This window comes from Mercenaria mercenaria, chromosome 2 (genome assembly GCF_021730395.1).
Source record: "Mercenaria mercenaria strain notata chromosome 2, MADL_Memer_1, whole genome shotgun sequence".
In the NCBI taxonomy this organism is placed as follows: domain Eukaryota; kingdom Metazoa; phylum Mollusca; class Bivalvia; order Venerida; family Veneridae; genus Mercenaria; species Mercenaria mercenaria.
In genome coordinates, this window is record NC_069362.1 from 23,757,995 (window position 1) to 23,779,477 (window position 21,483).

A 21,483-nucleotide genomic window follows, 5' to 3' on the forward strand; every position below is an offset into this window, starting at 1 on the left:
CGACAGACCACTCACATTTGAGCCGTGCCATGAGAAAACCAACATAGTGGGTTTACGACCAGCATGGATCCAGACCAGCCTGCGCATCCGCGCAGTCTGGTCAGGATCCATGCTGTTCGCTTTCATTGCCTATTGCAATTAGAGAACCTGTTAGTGAACAGCATGGATCCTGACCAGACTGCGCGGATGCGCAGGCTGGTCTGGATCCATGCTGGTCGCAAACCCACTATGTTTGTTTTCTCATGGCGCGGCTCATTTATAAATCCACATTATTGTCATTATCAGAACTAAGCCGACTTGTCTTGTTCTACAGTAAAAAGAAATGTGCAGTATCTGAAGAGATACCATGTGGCAAAACACTAAAACATACAATTAACATAAATATACCTGGTTCCCAAACAGCCTGAAAGCCAGTGTTCTCGATACTGTGATCAGACGTAAAGGTAATTAACAGAAAGTTTGTGGTAGATGTGATGGGACTTGGTATCACACTGCCCGTGTTGACAGCTATAATTTCCTCCTCTGACGTTGGTCCATCTTGTACGGTCAATGTGTCATAGTCATCTTCAAGGTCAAATATATTAAACTGTAAAAAGAAAACAGTTAAACTGTACTAAATATGCTGTATCTGACATGTTAAAACATAACAAGAGTTTTCAGCAAGCAATGAAGATGAAAACAGTATAGGCCATTTCATATGCAACAACCAGAATCAAAAACAAACAAATGCCCTTTTTTGTTCACTTTCACAAAAACATATGAGCTGCGCCATGGGAAAACTAACATAGTGGGTTTGTGACCAGCATGGATCCAGACCAGCCTGCGCATCCGCGCAGTCTGGTCAGGATCCATGCTGTTCGCTTTCAAAGCCTATTGCAGTTAGAGAAACCGTTAGCAAACAGCATGGATCCTGACCAGACTGCGCGGATGCGCAGGCTGGTCTGGATCCTTGCTGGTCGCAAAGCCACTATGTTGGTTTTCTCATGGTGTGGCTCATATAAATATGGGTGATAATCTGTTACTGGTTTGATAGGTGCCAAAGTCAACATTAGATAATGAAATTGGTACATGTGATCCATCAAAAGGGAAAGGAATTTTGAAAATACTGCAAACTTGTTTAGGAAATGCAAGAGGGTGCTTTACCAGTTTTTATCAATTCTTTTGCAGTAGCAAAGAAAAATCTATCATCTATCAAAAAGGTGACCTGTTCCAACCAATTCTGGTTTAGTATTTTAATTCTTGCATGTCGGTTAACTATTCCATTCCATTTCAGCATAAATGTGAAGTATAGCCAAATGATTATAATGTATTCTAATTTTTTCAGTTTGGTTTTGTTTTCTGTTCAGAGTATATGTGAAATGGCCTGTCATTATAATGTTTTAATCGTTTCGGTTCAGGTTAAATTCTGGTTCGGTGTAAATATGGAATGGCCTTTAAAGAAGTGCTGGAAGGTAGGCTTTGCATGTTCTGTCAATCAGACTAACACTACATGATGCCAACATTATAATACTGAGAAGACTAACACTGCATGATGCCAACATTATAATACTGAGAAGACTAACACTACATGATGCCAACATTATAATACTGAGAAGACTAACACTGCATGATGCCAACATTATAATACTGAGAAGACTAACACTGCATGATGCCAACATTATAATACTGAGAAGACTAACACTGCATGATGCCAACATTATAATACTGAGAAGACTAACACTACATGATGCCAACATTATAATACTGAGAAGACTAACACTACATGATGCCAACATTATAATACTGAGAAGACTAACACTAGTACATAATAAATGAACAAACAATTCTATATCCTGTTTCTATTTCATGGGAAATGCTTTTATGCAGGTAAAAATAAATACTTCAGGATTGTCATTTTGCTTGTCCAAATCTGTATAACCTTATGGTAATATGGCCATTATAAATGTGTCTGTAAAATGTTAATTACTGCTTTATTTACATTTTGTAACTCAAATGTGACATTCAAAAACTTTCTGATCTAATACTGTGAAATTACGAATATTTATGGCAGACTTCATTTTCACCGATTTTACTGATGAACAATTGCAGTCCCTATGAAATGGCTGTTTTGGCCAAAATCTTGCTTTGGCCAATACCTTTTAACTTCATGCCCAGGCGTAATCATGGGATTATCACTTGCTCACATAACCTAAAAAAATATATATGAAGGTGTAAAATGTTGGATTCCCACACTACTAGTCAACAGTACAAATCTTGCAGGCAGCAGACTTCAGTTTTTTAGAGAAACAACAGAAAACACATCTATCAGATGTCTTTCAAATTCAGCTTAGGGTGTTATACACTTAAATGACTTTACATTATATTTGGTACAATCTAGGGGCATAAGTACCTTTAGGAAGTAGATAACAATGTGCAAACACTTGAAGCTTTATTAAATTCAAGTGTTATAACTGTATTACATCATAAAATTTAATTGATAATTATTCCTTGTATTACATAAAGAAATGCATTTTGATACAGACATGAACAGAATCAAAACAAACAATTTGCTAAACAATATGCATCGCAAGATTTATGATCCACAGTCTGCATTCATGTTGAATCAGTACATGATCTGTGGCATGTGTTCCCACTGAATCTGTTCATAATCTGTGGCTTGTGTTCCGGCTGAATCTGTACATGATCTATAGCTTGTGTTCTGACTGAATCAGTACATGATCTATAGCTTGTGTTCCGACTGAATCTGTACATGATCTGTAGCTTGTGTTCCCACTGAATCAGTACACGATCTATAGCTTGTGTTCTCACTGAATCTGTACATGATCTATAGCTTGTGTTCCGGCTGAATCTGTACATGATCTATAGCTTGTGTTCCCACTGAATCAGTACATGATCTATAGCTTGTGTTCCCACTGAATCTGTACATGATCTATAGCTTGTGTTCTGACTGAATCTGTACATGATCTATAGCTTGTGTTCCCACTGAATCTGTACATGATCTATAGCTTGTGTTCCGACTGAATCTGTACATGATCTATAGCTTGTGTTCCCACTGAATCAGTACATGATCAAAGGTCTGTATTCCCAATGAACCTGTATATGATCCATAGTCTGTGTTCATGTTGAATTCTGTACATGATCCATGGGCTGTATTCATACTGATCTGCACATGATCTATGGTCTGTGTTCAAATTGTGTGTGTGTGTGTGTTCGGGTTTAACGTCTTTTTCAACAATTTTTCAGTCATATAAACGACAGTGTCTACTTGTAGCAGTAAGAATAATGCCCAACTTTATAGTGCTGCCTCACTAGAATATCACGCTGTAGACACGTGGCATGATACCCCACCCAGTCACATTATACTGACACCGGGCTGACCAGTCCTAGCACTATCCCCTTAATGTTGAGCGCCAAGCGAGGAAGCTGCTAGTACCAATTTTATACGTCTTTAGTATGACGCAGCCGGGGATCGAACCCACGACCTCCCGCACTCAAAGCTGACGCTCTGCCACTAGGCTACAAATTGAGTATGTACATTATCCATGGTCAGCATTCACATTGAATCTGTACATGATCCTTTGTCTAAGTTCATACTAAATCTGTATATGATCCAAGGTTGGTATTAAAACTGATCCTGTGCATGATTCATGGCTAGTGTTCACACTGAATCTGTACATGATCTATGGCAGGGTGTTCACACTGAATCTGTGCATGATTCATGGCCAGTGTTCTGCCGAGGGTCAAAAATGGTGGGGACAAATGTCCCCTTGGTATAAAAAATGTGGGACATTTTTTAAAATCTTAGAGACAACAATTTTTGACCAAGTGTCATTAAAAAAACCATAACTTTGCTCTTCATCCCTGTTTTATCTTTTAAATCACTAACAAAATTTCCTTTCCATTTTTTTTTTTTGCCCAATTTTCTATTATTTTCTATTAACAATCTTTGTGGCTTGACGTGCACGAAAGTGTCTATGACCCTGTAAAGGGTTATAGACAGTAACGGAAGATAGATAGAATAAATAAATCAGTAAGATTTTGTAATTGGTACTCTTTTAATCAACCCTCCAGAAATTTGGAGTCACTTTTCTATTTGGCTGCATCCTAATTTTCTGCACCCTTCGTGGTTTAATTTTGTGAGGTATTTTCAGTTTTGGAGGAATGGTCAACAGATTTTAAGCAGTAAACAGACACACTTTCAATTTTACCCGCTGAGACCGTGGATGTAGAATGGTAAACAACATCAGGGTTTGTGTGGTCTATGTGGATTTTTTATGAAGCCATATGAAGTCCTAGGCCATTCATCATTTGACTGAATGTTTTTCTTGTCTGAAGATACAGAAACGTAGCTTAAAAGTGTTCATTGTTTCTTCGCTGGCGTTTTTGCGGAAAACTCAATTCGGATGCAAAAATAAAGAAAAAAACAAAAACAATTCGTACTTGGTTCCAGTCGTCCCACATATACATTCGTCCCCAAAATTTTCATAATGCGACAAATGACACTTCTAGACCAATTTTAGTGCGGCATTTGTAATTTTTACGCGAGATTCCCCCGATATTGTGGCCTTTGCAGAACCCTGCATGGCTAGAGTTCACACTGGTTCTGTACATATTCCATGGTCTGTGATCACATTCAATCTAGTGTTGTATGAATTCAAATTCATAACATACAGTTAATTCCAGGTATTTTTGAAAAACAGATGTAAATATGGACAAGAAACGCAATAAATCAAATTTTCTTGTGAAGAATATCAAGATCACTTGCATATAACAACAGTTTCATTGATAACCTATGGTGTGCTGCAATATAGTTTCCAGTTAAGCTGAAGAAGAAAAAAAATAACTAAAAAAGTCAGACAGCAAATACAGTCAAACCTGCCTTAGAGGTCACCTGTATTCTTAAGTAGCCAGGCAGCAAAGGTCCCAAACTGACATTGTTCAGTATCAATGAAAATTAGATGTATCACGCTTTTCAAATATTTTTGTTTTTCAGATAAATAAATACACTGAAATAATGTATTTTTTATATTTTGATCATATACTAGTAATCTTTATAAGAGTATTAGTTTTATGTTATATGACAGTCACCCTATATGCAAAACGAAGACTTACAAACAAACAAAAATGCCATAGATTTATGTAATTTTAAAAGAGCCTTGCCATGAGAAAACCAACATAGTGGCTTTGCAACCAGCATGGATCCAGGATCCATGCTGGTCGCAAAGCCAGGATGTTGGTTTTCTCATGACACGGCTCAAAATATGATGACTTAAATCATGAATAATTCAATTATTCTATACTATTCCCTAAGTATACTATACTTACAAACTTTAAACTATAAATTGATTACAAAATGACAAAGAAGTCAATTAATGTTTTAAACATTTCTTACTAATAACAAAAGGCATACCAATTAAATTCAATAGTGTTTTGCTTTATGGGTTTAAAACTGATGCCAGCTACTTTTTTGCATAAAAAGTATTTAAATTTCTTGAAAAGAGTTATATCACTGAAAATATCTCTGGTGCCGATATGGATATGAGAAAAGTATAAGTAAAGATAAACATATAGATTGGAAATAAGTAATGAAAATGTGTTAAATGCATAAAGTAAAGATATGTAAATATAAATGCTAAAAGAAAGAAATAAAACAAGAAAACGCTTTTGTAAAAGTGCCCCCTCCCCCATCCCATAATGCTTCTTTGAATGGAAGAGGCAACGGATACCTAATATCTGGATAAATGTTTGGCCAAATTTTCTTATACCTGTATGTTATTGACCGGACAGGGGAAAATCCGTATTGACTGTTGACGTCAGTGTGATCTTAATCTTTGAGCTAGGGGTCTGGGTGTTGTGCAAGACAATTTGTCTCATTCTGGGGAACAATTATGCGAAGAAATATTAAATTCCCTTAATGGATGGCAGAGTTATGGACAGCACAGGAAAAACCCTATTGAAACTTTACCTCCAAGTGTGACCTTGACCTCTGAGTTAGAGATCCTGGTGTTGTGCATGACACATCACCTAATTGGGAACATTTGTGTCAAGTAATATTAAAATCCTATGATGGATGAAAGAGTTACGGTGTAACAGCCCAGTTTTTCCCCCAGTCAGTTCTTTCCCCGGGGAAAAAACTGACTAGTCAATTCTTTCCCCCAGGGAAAAAACTGACTAGTCAGTTTCTTCCCCCCCTAGTCAGTTTTTTCCCCCCTTGGAATAAGTTTTCTGATAGGGAAAGAAACTGACTAGTTAGTCAGATTTTTCCCCAGGGAAAAAACTGACTAGTCAGTTCTTTCCCCCTAGTCAAGTTTTCCCTAAAAGTACTGGATTCTTTCGGTATTGTTATTTGGGATACAAGTGTCTATTCATTTTCCATTTAAATTTCAGATGAAACAAGTATTGTTTTTCATTTGAATAAACCTATATGTTTCTTCTTTTGTAACTTTAATCAATGTTTTTTTTAATTTGTCAAATCAATTTTTTAACTTCTGTTTGATTGCCATTACTATTTAATATCTGTCAGGTGCGGGGAAGAAATTGACTGGTCAGTTCTTTCCCCCTTGCATATAATTGACCTATCAGGTGGGGGAAAAAATTGACAAGTCAGTTCTTTCCCCCCAAGCCAGTACTTGACCTGTCAGGTGGGGGAAGAAATTGGCCGGTCGGTTCTTTCCCCCCTAGCCAGTACTTAACCTGTCGGGTGGGGAGAAGAAATTGACCGGTCAGTTCTTTCCCTCCTAGCATATACTTGACCTATCAGGTGGGGGAAGAAATTGACCAGTCAGTTCTTTCCCCCCTAGCATATATTTCACCTATCAGGTGGGGGAAGAAACTGACCAGTCAATTCTTTCCCCCCTAGCATATAGGTGGGGGGAAGAAATTGACTAGTCAGTTCTTCCACCCCCCCCCCCCTTCATATACTTGACCTATCAGGTTGGGGATGAAATTGACTGGTCAGTTCTTTCCCCCCTAGCCAGTACTTGACCTGTCGGGTGGGGAGAAGAAATTGACCGGTCAGTTCTTTCCCCCCTTGCATATACTTGACTATCAGGTGGGGGAAGAAATTGACTGGTCAGTTCTTTCCCCCCTAGCCAGTACTTGACCTGTCGGGTGGGGAGAAGAAATTGACCGGTCAGTTCTTTCTCCCCTAGCATTATACTTAAACTGTCAGGTGGGGGAAAAATTGACTGGTCAGTTCTTTCTCCCCTAGCATTATACTTAAACTGTCAGGTGGGGGAAGAAATTGACTAGTCAGTTCTTTCCCCCAACCCGTACTTGACCTGTCAGGTGGGGGAAGAAATTGGCCTGTCAGTTCTTTCCCCCCAGCCAGTACTTCACCTGTTGAATGGGGAGAAGAAATTGACCAGTCAGTTCCTTCCCCCCTAGCCAGTAGTTGCTCTGTTAGGTGGGGGAAGAAATTGACCAGTCAGTTCTTTCCCCACTAGCATATACTTGACCTGTCAGGTGGGGGAAGAAATTGACTAGTCAGTTCTTTCCCCCCTAGCCAGTAATTGACCTGTCACGTAGGGGAAGAAATTGACTTAAGTCAGTTTTTTCCCCCCTATATATAGATAGTACTGGACCTGTGGTGTGGGGAGAAGAAATTGACCAGTCAGTTCTTTCCCCCTTGCATATACTTGACCTATCAGTTGGGGGAAGAAATTGACCAGTCAGTTCTTTCCCCACTAGCTAGTATTTGACCTGTCGAATGGGGAGAAGAAATTGACCAGTCAGTTCTTTCCCCCCTAGCATATATTTCACCTATCAGGTGGGGGAAGAAATTGACCAGTCAGTTCTTTCCCCCCTAGCATATAGGTTGGGGAAGAAACTGACTAGTCAGTTCTTTCCCCCTTGCATATACTTAACCTATCAGGTGAGGGAGAAATTGACCGGTCAGTTCTTTCTCCCCTATATATAGGTAGTACTGGACCTGTGGTGTGGGGAGAAGAAATTGACTGGTCAGTTCTTTCCCCCCTAGCCAGTACTTGACCTGTCGAATGGGGAGAAGAAATTGACCAGTCAGTTCTTTCCCCCATCATATACTTGACCTGTCAGGTGGGGGAAGAAATTGACCGGTCAGTTCTTTCTCCCCTAGCATTATACTTAAACTGTCAGGTGGGGGAAGAAATTGACTAGTCAGTTCTTTCCCGCCTTGCATATACTTGACCTATCAGGTGGAGGAAGAAATTGACCAGTCAGTTCTTTCCCCCCTAGCATATAGGTGGGGAAGAAATTGACTAGTCAGTTCTTTCCCCCATATCAGGTGGGGGAAGAAATTGACCGATCAGTTCTTTCTCCCCTATATATAGATAGTACTGGACCTGTGGTGTGAAGAGAAGAAATTGGGGGGAAATAACTAACTTGTCAATTTTTTCTCCCTCCTGATAGGTCAAGTACTGGCTAGAGGGGAAAGAACTGACTGGTCAAATTCATTTCCCCACCCGACAGGTCAAGTACTGGCTAGGGGGGAAAGAACAGACTGGTTAATTTCTCTCCCCCCCCCCCCACTGACAGGTCAAGTACTTGCTGGGCGGAAAGAACTGACCAGTCAATTTCTTCTCCTAACTAACAGAAGCAAGTACTGGCTAGTGGGGAAAGAACTGACCGGTCAATTTCTTCTCCCCACCCGACAGGTCAAGTACTGGTTAGGGGGAAAAGAACTGACCAGACATTTTCTTCGCCCACCTAACAGAGCAAGTACTGGCTAGAGATGGAAGAAACAGTCAGTTCTTTATAGCAAGTACTGGCTAGAGGGGAAAGGACTGACTAGTCAATTTCTTCCCCCACCTGACAGGTCAAGTATATGATAGGGGGGAAAGAACTGACCGGTCAATTTCTTTTTCCCACCTGAAAGGTCAAGTTCTGGCTAGGGGGGGAAAGAACTGACTGGTCAAATTCTTCTCCCCACCCGGCAGGTCAAGGACTGGCTAGGGGGGAAAGAACTGACTGGTCAATTTCTTCCCCCACCTGACAAAGCAAGTACTGGCTAGTGGGGAAAGAACTGACTGGTCAATTTTTTCCCCCACCTGACAGGTCAAGTACTGGCTAGGGGGGAAATAACTAACTTGTCATTTTTTTTTCCCTCTTGATAGGTCAAGTACTGGCTAGGGGGGAAAGAACTGACTGGTTAAATTCTCCCCCCCCCCCTTTGGCAGGTCAAGTACCTGCTGGTGGGGGGGGGGGGGGGAAAGAACAGACCGGTCAATTTCTTCCCCCACCTGACAGGTCAAGTATATGATAGGGGGGAAAGAACTGACTGGTCAATTTCTTTTTCCCACCTGAAAGGTCAAGTTCTGGCTAGGGGGGAAAGAACTGACTGGTCAAATTCTTCTCCCCACCCGACAGGTCAAGAACTGGCTAGGGGGGAAATAACTGACTGGTCAATTTCTTCCCCCACCTGACAAAGCAAGTACTTGCTAGGGGGGAAAGAACTGACCAGTCAATTTCTTCCCTCACCTGACAGGTCAAGTATATGATAGTGGAGAAAGAACTGACCGGTCAATTTCTTTTTCCCACCTGAAAAGTCAAGTTCTGGCTAGGGGGGAAAGAACTGACTGGTCAAATTCTTCTCCCCACCCGACAGGTCAAGAACTGGCTAGGGGGGAAATAACTGACTGGTCAATTTCTTCCCCCACCTGACAAAGCAAGTACTGGCTAGGGGGGAAAGAACTGACCGGTCAATTTCTTCCCCCACCTGACAGGTCAAGTATATGATAGGGGGGAAAGAACTGACTGGTCAATTTCTTTTTCCCACCTGAAAGGTCAAGTTCTGGCTAGGGGGGAAAGAACTGACTGGTCAAATTCTTCTCCCCTGCCGACAGGTCAAGAACTGGCTAGGGGGGAAAGAACTGACTGGTCAATTTCTTCCCCCACCTGGCAAAGCAAGTACTGGCTAGTGGGGAAAGAACTGACTGGTCAATTTTCCCCCAACCTGACAGGTCAAGTACTGGCTAGGGGGGAAATAACTAACTTGTCAATTTTTTCTCCCTTCTGATAGGTCAAGTACTGGCTAGGGGGGAAAGAACTGACTGGTTAAATTCTTCCCCCCCCCCCCCCCCGGCAGGTCAAGTACTTGCTGGGGGGGAAAGAACTGACCTGTCAATTTCTTCTCCCACCTAACAGAGAAAGTACTGGCTAGCGGGGAAAGTACTGACCGGTCAATTTCTTCTCCCCACCCGACAGGTCAAGTACTGGCTAGGGGGGAAAGAACTGACCAGACATTTTCTTCGCCCACGTAACAGAGCAAGTACTGGCTAGAGGGGGAAGAAACTGACCAGTCAGTTCTTTCTAGCAAGTACTGCCTAGAAGGGAACGAACTGACCTGTTAATTTCTTCCCCCACCTGACAAAGCAAGTACTGGCTAGGGGGGAAAGAACTGACTGGTCAATTTCTTCTCCCCATTCGACAGGTCAAGAACTGGCTGGGAGGAAAGAACTGATTAGTCAGTCTTCCCCCACCTGACAGGTCAAGCACTGGCTAGGGGGAAAAGAACTGACTGGTCAATTTCTTCTTCCCACACGACAGGTCAAGAACTGGCTAGGGGGGAATGAACTGACCGGTCAATTTCTTCCCCCACCTGACAAAGCAAGTACTGGCTAGTGGGGAAAGAACTGACTGGTCAAATTCATTTCCCCACCCGACAGGTCAAGTACTGGCTAGGGGGGAAAGAACTGACCAGTCAATTTCTTCCCCCACCTCACAGAGGAAGTACTGGCTAGCGGGGAAAGAACTGACCGGTCAATTTCTTCTTCCCACCTGAAAGGTCAAGTTCTGGCTAGGGGGGAAAGAACTGACCGGTCAATTTCTTCCCCCACCTGACAGGTCAAGTACTGGCTAGGGGAGAAAGAACTGACTAGTCAGTTTCTTCCCCCACCTGACAGGCCAAGCACTGGCTAGGGGGGAAAGAACTGACTGGTCAGTTTCTTCTCCCCACCCGACAGGGCAAGAACTGGCTAGGGGGGAAAGAACTGACCGGTCAATTTCTTCCCCCACCTGACAAAGCAAGTACTGGCTAGTGGGGAAAGAACTGCCCAGTCAATTTCTTCGCCCCATTCGACAGGTCAAGAACTGGCTGGGGGGAAAGAACTGATTAGTCAGTTTCTTCCCCCACCTGACAGGTCAAGCACTGGCTAGGGGGAAAAGAACTGACTGGTCAATTTCTCCTTCCCACACGACAGGTCAAGAACTGGCTAGGGGGGAATGAACTGACCAGTCAATTTCTTCCCCGACCTGACAAAGCAAGTACTGGCTAGTGGGGAAAGAACTGACTGGTCAAATTCATTTCCCCACCCGACAGGTCAAGTACTGGCTAGGGGGGAAAGAACTGACCAGTCAATTTCTTCCCCCACCTCACAGAGGAAGTACAGGCTAGGGGGAAAAGAACTGACTGGTCAATTTACTTCCCCCATCTTACTGGTCAAGAACTGGCTACGTGGGAAAAGGACTGAACAACAGTAATTTCCTTACCTTAGAAGAAATTGAAACAGGAAAAATGCAAATAAAAAAATACAACAGAAATTAAAATAAGTTCATTTAAAAACATTTCTTTGATTTACACAAAATATGAAACATGTTTCTTATTTCATATGCAATTTAACTGAAAACCGACTATCGGAAATGAAAAAAAGGCTTGTTAAGAATAACCAAGAATAACCAGTTCCAATTCACTAACAGCGGAAATAACTGACTATAGCCAGGAAAATTAATGAAGTGGGGAAAGAATTGACTAGTTAGTTTTTCCCCCCATAAGAATGATCAAGAGTAACCAGTTGCGATTGGGGGGAAAAAATTGACTAGGGGGGGAAAGAACTGACCAGTCAGTTTCTTCCCCGGGGAAAAAACTGACTAGTCAATTCTTTCCCCCGGGGAAGAAACTAACTAGTCAGTTTTTTCCCCGGGGAAAAACCTGACTGGGGAAAAAACTGACCGTTACAACGGGCTGCACAGGAAAACAACCTATTAATGTTTGAGCTCTCCAGTGATACCTTATCCTTTGGGCTAGGGGTCTGGGTTTTGCACACAATAGATCATCTTATTATGGGGTACATTTTGTGCCATGTAACATCAGAATCCCCTCAAGGATGACAAAGATATGGACTGGACAGGAAAAAAACACTTCTGACAGGGGGAGGAGGGCATACAAAATATTACAGTAACTTGGCTTACTGTCATTGTACAGTTCACAATGCTAGACAAAGTAACTTTCATATTACATGTGGAGTGGGGGAGGGGAAGGATAGGGGCTATAAGGATACTAAACAACATCACCAAGAAACATAGAGTATTTTTTCAGCGGGAAACAGAAGAGAGGGACTTCCCAAACTAGTGGTCTGGTGACAGTGTTGCCAAGAAATGCACAATAGCACAAATTAAACTGCCCATAATTCATAAATACATACTGTATCAAGCTGACTGGTACATATTGGATTCCACAGTAGTTTCTGAACAAAGCCAGAAAAGTCAGTTTTATTTCAAAGTTTGGCTGGAAACTTTAGCTTAGCACAACATAATGACTGATAACATTTGATAGCTGACAAACTGCACAGTAACTGCAGGAAACTGTAGGATATAAAATCTTATCACATATATCATCCTGATAATACTTTCAAGATACTGTTCTTCTCCACCTTCTCCACACTTTCTAACAGATTGTTCTAATATTCAGTAAAAGCCATTGAAGCAAATTTAATACAAGTGTTTATTTCTTTATAGGAGTCTAAGAAATATCTAAGAGTGCAAATTCTTTTGTTGACTTCTGTCCTCAGATCAAGTCTCCTGCTTCACTGATTGAGGAAAAAAACAGGAATTCCATCATTATTGGTTAGGGAATATGCTAAGATGTGAGAATGACTGGTTGGGGAATACCCTAAGATCCAACATCACCAATGGGAAACATTCTACAATCCAGTTAAGACACTAGGATCCAATATCAGTAGACTAGGAAGGTGTAAGGATCCAAAATCACTGTTTTGGGCAAAGCTCAGGATCCCATATCATTGCTTGGCAAAGACCATAAGATTTGACAGTATGGTTTGCAGGAGACCCTAGGATTTGCAGAATGTCCTAATATTCAAAATCACCGGCTGTGGAAGACCAAATTTAAGGAGTCCCTGTATTTTACAACTTTGACTGAGGAATACCCTAGAATACAATATCACTTGATTTGAAGATACCTTAGGATAAATATAACTGGTTGGGGAATACCTTAGAATCCATCATCTCTGTCTACAGAAGACCTCAGGATCCAACATAATTGAGTGGGGAAAACTATGTCATTGATGTGTAATTTTTTTTTTAATAAAACATACATTAAAACCAACACTGGTTCAGTAATCATCATACTGGCAAATTCATTTATTATATTTATTATTAATTTCATAAATGTTGGTCTGTGAAAGTCCATAATTTCAGCTTGGGATTATTCCACACTTTTTGAAATAGTGTTTATATTTTGTTCCACTCAGACTGAAAAGACAGCAACTGTATAAAAACAGTGTTATACCGTGTTCACACTAGCAGATCGGTTTTATTTTTATCAGGCACTAATTGGCTATAATTGGTATTTGACATTTAAAACCCATCAAAATATAATCTAGTTTGCGTCCACACTAGGCAAAGAAATGTGGTTTAAATATATACAAGCAATGTTGGAAGTAAACAAATATTTTGCAATAAGCAAAAAAGGTTACAAAGAAGGAGGATGACAGAAACAAGAAGGAGTCATCAATGTTTAAACTTTTGTGTTCATCTAAAAAATTCTGTTCATTCCATCTATGGTCAATTTTGAGCATCAGCATGACTCCATATTGCAATTTAATGTTTTTGCTTCATCAACACTCCAATTACTTTTGCCAGCCATAGCACCAATTGTTTGATACAAAAGAGAAACGCATGGTATTCTTCAGCCAAAAGGTAAGATCTGGGGACTTGGGATTGTAAAACCAGTTATAACTCACATTTGCGTTCACACTTGTAAAATAATGTAGTATTACTTTTTAATATAGTATTAAAACCACCTCCCGAGGTGGTTTTAATGCTACATTACAGAAACCACTTGACCTTTACATAATTCACGTTTTACACCACATATAGTGTGGACGCAAACGAGTTTAAAAAATAAACCCAAGTTAATGTAGGATTAAAAGCGTAGTCTGAACGCGGTATAAGTTCTGTATATTTAGGATAAGGAAATACTAATTAACATCAGTTCATATTATCAGGATTACATGTGACATTTATATGCCAATTAGCATAATATGTAAATTGGTTACTTAGGCCAGTATTTTTTAATTATTAGTTTTACCGATTTTTTTGGAAAAAAGATAGGGTCGGCGGCGGGAAAAAAATTTAAAAAAAAATCCTCGATTGTAAAGTATTTTTGCAAAATCTCGACCTAAACTGAAACTACTAATAAGACAACACTCTTACCAAATTATTTGACGATTATTGAATCAAACTTGTGAAACAAGTTGGCGGATAAAAGTTAAAGACAGTCGTTATAGTTTTATTTTTCTCACTTTTAATTTTCTTTGATTTACAGTACGTCCAAAATGAAAAGTCACAATGGACACCCAGCGTGTCCAGACACGGTGCTCGCCAACCACGCTGTTTCGCCGTGAAATCGCGGTGAATCGCAGTTTTCAAGATTGTTTTAAAATATGCTATTTTCCATTTTATTTTATCCAAAAATGAAAGGAAATATATATATGTATGATAACATTAAATAACATCGTAATTTTTCAGTTTCAATGTTCGTCTGCTAGTTGATTTTGGAGACTTTTCGTATTTTGCAGGTAGAGCACTTGACAAGAAGCGTACACGATGAGACTGTGCTTAATAAACAATAAAACCTGTGAATTCAGTTGTTTTATTTAGAGTTCACTTTTCAGTTTTGTATGTTCGTTGCAAACTTCTTTTGTTATACTAACAAAAATTTTAATACGATAACGTTATTTAACACTCTAACAATTAATCTTCGTTCACAGTTTGCATGGAATTTGATAATTATTTAAGAGGTAAGTTACCAGTTAAAATCAATAATTTTTAAATAACTTGTTAATTTGTTACGAATTTATTTGCTAATGTAACTATCAAAAAGAATTTTGAAATATAATTTTAGTACAATATAGAATATCAGAATTAAAAGTTTTTGCTCAGGAAACAGTGGTATACACTTTTATATCAACAAAGCAATCATCCATTTAAACATTTTGATGCATGTCTACATGTCTGAAATATTCATTAATAAACATTAATCGAATTCTATCACATGACATGTCGAATTTCAAGAAACTATTAATGTGTAACATACATCTGTATTAAAAATATAAATTTTATCTTTTTTTCAGGGCAAGAAAAAAGCTGTACACGAGCCTTGGAAGCAAGAACTTACAATTTAATGTTTGTTTTGTTAATAACATAATTTTATTAGCATTAAATGTCATAATATATCTATAGCATCATATAATACAAAGACCTGTTTATTGATAGTGCTAACAGATTATTTTGTGTTCATCATATAAATTATATAATTCATATATGGCAAAAATTGTTTATTCTCCATTCTGTATTATTTTCGGCAAAATTAAGATATTTGCATATTTGTAAAAAAAACATATCAAGGGTTCAACGCAACAAGGGCGTATCTACATATAATTATTATATGTAGATACGCCCTTATTGCGTTGAACCCTCGATATGTGATCTTTTTCATAAAGTTTGGTCTGTGTAATAGGCTAAGGGGAACAGCAGCAAAATATAAATACAATACACTGTTTTGTTTTAACAACTGAAGGTATATTTGTCACATAATATCTGTGATTATCACATGACGGTTTATAGAATATGTATGCCTGTCTGTCTGTATTTTATATAAATAAACTTCAATTGTTGGTATCGTTTAAATCTATGTACATCTTCTGAATAAGAAATAAAGAAATAAAATTAAATGGAAGCATTATATTTTTTATGAGAACGCAACATAACAAATGTTTTTCTGTCTATTGCAAAGCATTCTTGGCTTTTTTTTGTTTAAATTGTTTGTGCATCCTAATAAATGTTATATTCCGTTAAATTTTGTATAGAATAAAAGGGAAATAAAAAAGATATAGAAGGCCTTTTCTGCTCCTTCCCTCCTCTGGTGTTCTGCTGTAATTTTCACTCTTGTTGAAAGTTTCTTCCCGTAAGCATAGATAACAACTATTTTACGCTTTCATTATTTATTATACACCATGTGGAAATAATACATATTTATAAGTGGCTTTAAAACATCCTTTAGTGAACGGTCCCGCACGACGGCCAAAAATCTAGAAGTATGTGATTATCACTGTTTGAAAATAAACTTCTTTTTATACAGTTATTTGAAATCAAAAGCATTATCAAAACTACTCATATAGTCCAAACACGACGGTCTAGCTGAACGTGCCTCACGTATGACTAGCTTAAGTACCGTGCGGGACCGTATTACTAGCCACTAACTCGTCATGCTCCGAAACTTTACTTCTTGTTTCTTTCTAATTTTATGTACTAGTAGTTTGTGACTGTACCTGAAATAGAAAACAATAATTGCTTCGTTACATTTCATTTATCCCTTAATTCATTGTAAACATTCCGTTAATAATAATACGGTACCGTAATCGTAGCCACTGCCTTACGATAATAAATCAGTGCAAAATAAAAATAAACGGGGCTACAAGTAAAAATGAAATTGATTTAAATATCGAACAACTTTTACGAGTTTAAGTTAATATTAACTGTTTTGAAACTGCAAATAAGTTTTTGCTCGAAAACAGTCAAAAATTTAATTACTCTTTATTGATAACAAACGTATGGGCCGTATTGAACGGGCACCGACAAATTATTATCTAATTAGCACTTATTAACTAACATGAACTTATTAATTATAAGTAACTTACCAAATAGTTTTGCAACATGTGAAAATGGGCAAACATGCTAAACGAAAGAAAGAATTAGGCAGTTTAATTGCAACGGAGGTGAGTAAAACATTTATTCCAACATGTAATGTTAGTAGTAATTGTTAGTGGACGTTTCAACAATTTTACATAGAATTATAAACATAAACAAAAGGAAACTAAAAGGTTTATAATTACACATCTTATAAGCTTAAATTGGTATTTACCTGAAAACAGAAAACAAAATATGGGAGCAAAAATTATCTTTCTACAATGAAAAACGGGGTTAATTTAATTAGACGTTATATAGACAGAGAATCACCGCGATTGCACACCGCGACACAACGTGTCCGCCGATCGCTGGGCGCGGATAAACGGACACGGTGTTCGTATCGATGTGCTTTTTGTTGCATGAAAATTTGACATCTCATTTTGGACGTACTGTTGGTATAAAAGCCGCACGTTTAACGTTCAGGTACCGTTTTAATTATGGTCAGTTGGCGGATCACTCGTGTGTGCATCATATTTTGACACTTCGATTTTTTTCTGAAATCTTTTTTTTTTTTTTTTTCACTTTCCCAAATTTTAGGGTCGGCGGGTCGGTAAAACTAAAGATAAAAAAATACTGGCCTTATTATACAAAACACAAACAACTTGTGACAAGTCTGAAGTTTTTCAACAACATGATTTCACAAAAACTTAGCATGTAACAATAGAGATATCTTATATAAAACTATAATAAACTATTTAAAGAAATGCCGGTGGCAGCTAGCTCTCTTCTCGTACATTAAACAAAGAAAGTTGTGCCATTTTTTTTATAACAATAGGTCTGGTATGGTATGAGTTGGTCCTCACTAGATTTATTATGCAAAAGTTGCATTTAGAAGTCAACATTTTAATGTGTCAAAATGCAAAGTAATAACAAATGAAATCTTGGTTACAAATCTTCGTTACAGACCTACAAATAAATTTACTAGTGAACTGTGTCACTGTCCTAGTTAAATACACACAGTCATAAAAATCTAACTCTGGGTTTCTGCCACTTGATATCACTTGTTTGCTCTGTGCGACTTCTTTGCAAATGTCTTTAAAAAGGCAATATTTTTAAATATCCATTATTTCAATAAATTATTTAAGGCCAAAAGATTTTCACCACGTTTTATAATTTTGAGCTCCACTATTCGGAGAATAGTGGGGTTATTAACTACTCGCCCCGGCGTCGGTGTGACCTTTCTTGGTTAAAGTTTTTCGGCAAACTTTGTTTTTTAGCTGTCATATCTTTCTTACTATTGCTTATATCTTACTGTAACTTCACATAAACATTGTCCAGTATACAAACAATGTATGTGTAGGGACTGGGTCCATTATACCCAAGGTCAAGGTCACCAAGGTGTTATACTTAGGTTATTTTCAAGGTTAAAGTTTTACGAACAGCTCTTGTTACCTGATATTTTATCTATTTTTATAATGAAATAGGTATGCCAACACATTTTTCATCGATCTGCAGATCAAATTCACAAAATAGCCTGGCAAGTGCTGAACTTTTAATTTTTTTTTATTTACAGGTCTGTAGCCTGCTGTGTCTCAGGCTTTATTGAAAAACATAATTATGCAAAAATGTAATTTTTTATGTTAACCTTCAATGCATTTAGTCTTTAATTCAAACTATCATATCAATAATACAAACTGTGCTAAATCATTAACCTTTATATTTCTGTTTCCTTGACAAGTAATTATGTACTAAAGGTATTTGTCCCAGTGAGTGAAAAACAATTTGGTATCCAGTTAGGTCATGCAATAGACCAATTTTTTTTCAATAACAAAACAAGATATCATTTCTACTTGCTTAGACCATGAAATTTCGCTCTAATAAGGAAGTTATTACAGTGAAATCTAAGTTATCAGTTTATCGTCCTACTTTATTACATGTATATATTGTGTCAAATGAGTCATAAAATATCAGGATATTCCTGAGGTGCGACGTTACTTTATGTTATATGCTTTAACATTTATTACATTTTCTTTCTTTTATCTTTTCATGCAGTCTTATTTTTTTTTTCTGATATCTATTCATTTGATATAAAAAATCTTAAATTCTCTGTTCCACAAGGTCTTGTATGTCATTTATATCCCACTACATTACCTTTAGTTTGACTTTCTTCCCCACAGGGCCTTGTATTCTCCACTGGCAAGTGACATGGGGAGGGTACTTGCCATCTACCTGTGGAGACTGGAATGTATAAGTTGGTGCTGCAACTTCTCCTCCACAAACTGCAAAATAGAGCAACTTTTGAACTACATGTATTTAGAATAGGGGAGAAAAGAAAATAATGGAAATATTCAACACTGGTATTAAAGTTTATTGTTTGCAATACATCATCTCATCAATGTAAGCTTTTGTAAAAAAATAACTTAAAATTAGTCATATGTCATTGTTACATACTAGGGATGTTAAGTTTAGAAAAGATCAAACAGCACTTGTACATGAATGCATCCACATACACAGGCCAACCCTCATGACAAGTAACATCAAGGTTGCCCGGTCTTATGTAACAAGATGGTCACAAGGCTCTAGGCTGCTCACTCGAGTTCCACAACTGAAACAAGTTACAAATCTGGTAGAAAGTGATACAAAAAACATTTCTGCCAAATACTTTAACCTTTAACCTGCTGGCAGCAATTGATTCTGCCTTTGCGACTTTGCAGTCTGATCATGGTCTGCACTGTTCGCTATTCTGTCAGTAAATTGTCAGTGAATAGCTCTTCGAATAATAAATGGTACTGCCCAAACTGAATGATGGACCAGTCCATTTTAGAAATATAGCAGGGTAAAGGTTAAAAACAGCCTGTAAAAATGAAGTAATCCATATGGAAACAGATATAGGGATAACTAGTCTTGTCCTTTGGTGGGCAAACAATTTTGGTAGATGGTCAAACAATAAAAATACCTGTGAAATGATTTTTTAATTGGACAATCAGTATTTTCCCTATTTTATCTTCTTTCAGGCAACACAGTATAGGTTATATGGCGCCAAACAGGACTACAAATTTTGGTTTCACATCTCATTTACATCGAAATAAAAACATGAGGCATGGAATCAAAAAGTTTCAGACAAGATTTTTCAAACTTTCACTATTGCCATACAATGAAAACCTCTTCACCCCTTGGTTGTCATGTTCATAGCTATTGATGACAACTTGAATAAATTTGGTAAAAGATTTTCTTAGGCACACTTGTGAGAAATTCTACTGAAATCCAGCCAAAGTTTCGGAATTTTGACTTACTGTTGCTATGAAAACCAGAGTCCTGCATGAAATGCTATTAAAAGGGGTCCATGCAAGTATCTGATTCCTGTGAGGTTTAAAGTGGTGATCTAGGAAATATTTGATGTTTGAAGTTACTGTTGATGTACAATGGCCAATGCACAAAGGATGATGGGTAAAGCTCACCTTGAGCAATTTGTGCTCAGATGAGCTAAAAAGTTTCCACATTCTGACAGGTTGTTTGATTACGACAACAAAGCCTACAATTTTACAAATATGTCCAAGGTAAAAAATTGTTTCTTTTTCTTTGAAATCTTGATTTATAATAATACACTGTCAGTCAGCTGTAATGCACAACTGGCTGATTTTATGACAAATCACCCAAAATGATGAAAGAGTATCAGTATGTTTTTATTGTGTTTTAACAAATTACAACTAATCTTGAATGTACACAGAACTACATCTACATTAACTTACGTGTGGTTTAAACAGTGAAAAAATAGCTGAACCTATAGAGACAGAAGCTAATTCTGGTGGAGGACCTCTACAAAATCATACATGCCAAATATCTAAGCTCTAGGCCTCGAGTTTTTTTTAGATATTTTCTGACATGTCTGTGTAAAATAAGTGACCCACTCATGGGCAGGGCCAATTTTGACCCTGGGGGCAGGATTTAAATGAACTTGGTAGAGGACCACTACATGATGTCACATACCAAATATCTAAGCTCTAGCTCTTGTACCTGGTTTAAAGATATTTTCCTATATAAATAATTGACTCCGGAGTCAGAATTTCACAACAGACTTCAGGATCAACTACCAAAGATCTAAGCTCTGGGTCTTCCAGCTTTGCAAAGTGTTTCTTATGGGGTCATGTTGTTTTAGTCAATCAGAACCATCTGAACAAATTAAAGAGAGCCCAGGATGCTTCTGGCTAGGGCTGTCATTGACTGGGTCTAGGCATATCGACGATACCGATATATCAGAAGACAAATATTGACGATACATCGATATATCGATTATTAAGTTAGATTAACAATTTATCTGTTCATATGCATACTATATACCTTCCTGTAAATGCTATGTTTAGTTTTACTGCCTACTTTTCATATTACTGTTTGATTGTGTTGTACTTGTATTTACGAAATAAACTAAATAAATAAAAATTAATAAAATCTTTCATTTTTATTTTGCCTTCACTTCTCTTTTGCATTTATCCAAATTTACAACTTTATGAACTTAAGTTGTTTTTGAGGGTCTGAGTGTTTATCTGGATAGTTTTTTCTCTCTGTAAAATATCGATTTTTGAA

General features: G+C 38.0%; 1 protein-coding gene across 1 annotated transcript in view; it reads right to left on the minus strand.

Moving 5' to 3' along the window:
* The window catches only part of LOC123562034 (uncharacterized), a 156,262-nt gene that overhangs the window by 104,972 nt on the left and 29,807 nt on the right, over window positions 1–21,483 (minus strand). Inside the window, exons 6-7 of the mRNA XM_053524837.1 lie at window positions 19,054–19,181; window positions 388–586 (exon numbers count right to left, since the gene is read on the minus strand). Coding sequence (XP_053380812.1) covers window positions 388–586; window positions 19,054–19,181 — 327 coding nt within the window. The remainder of the gene's footprint in view (window positions 1–387; window positions 587–19,053; window positions 19,182–21,483) is intronic.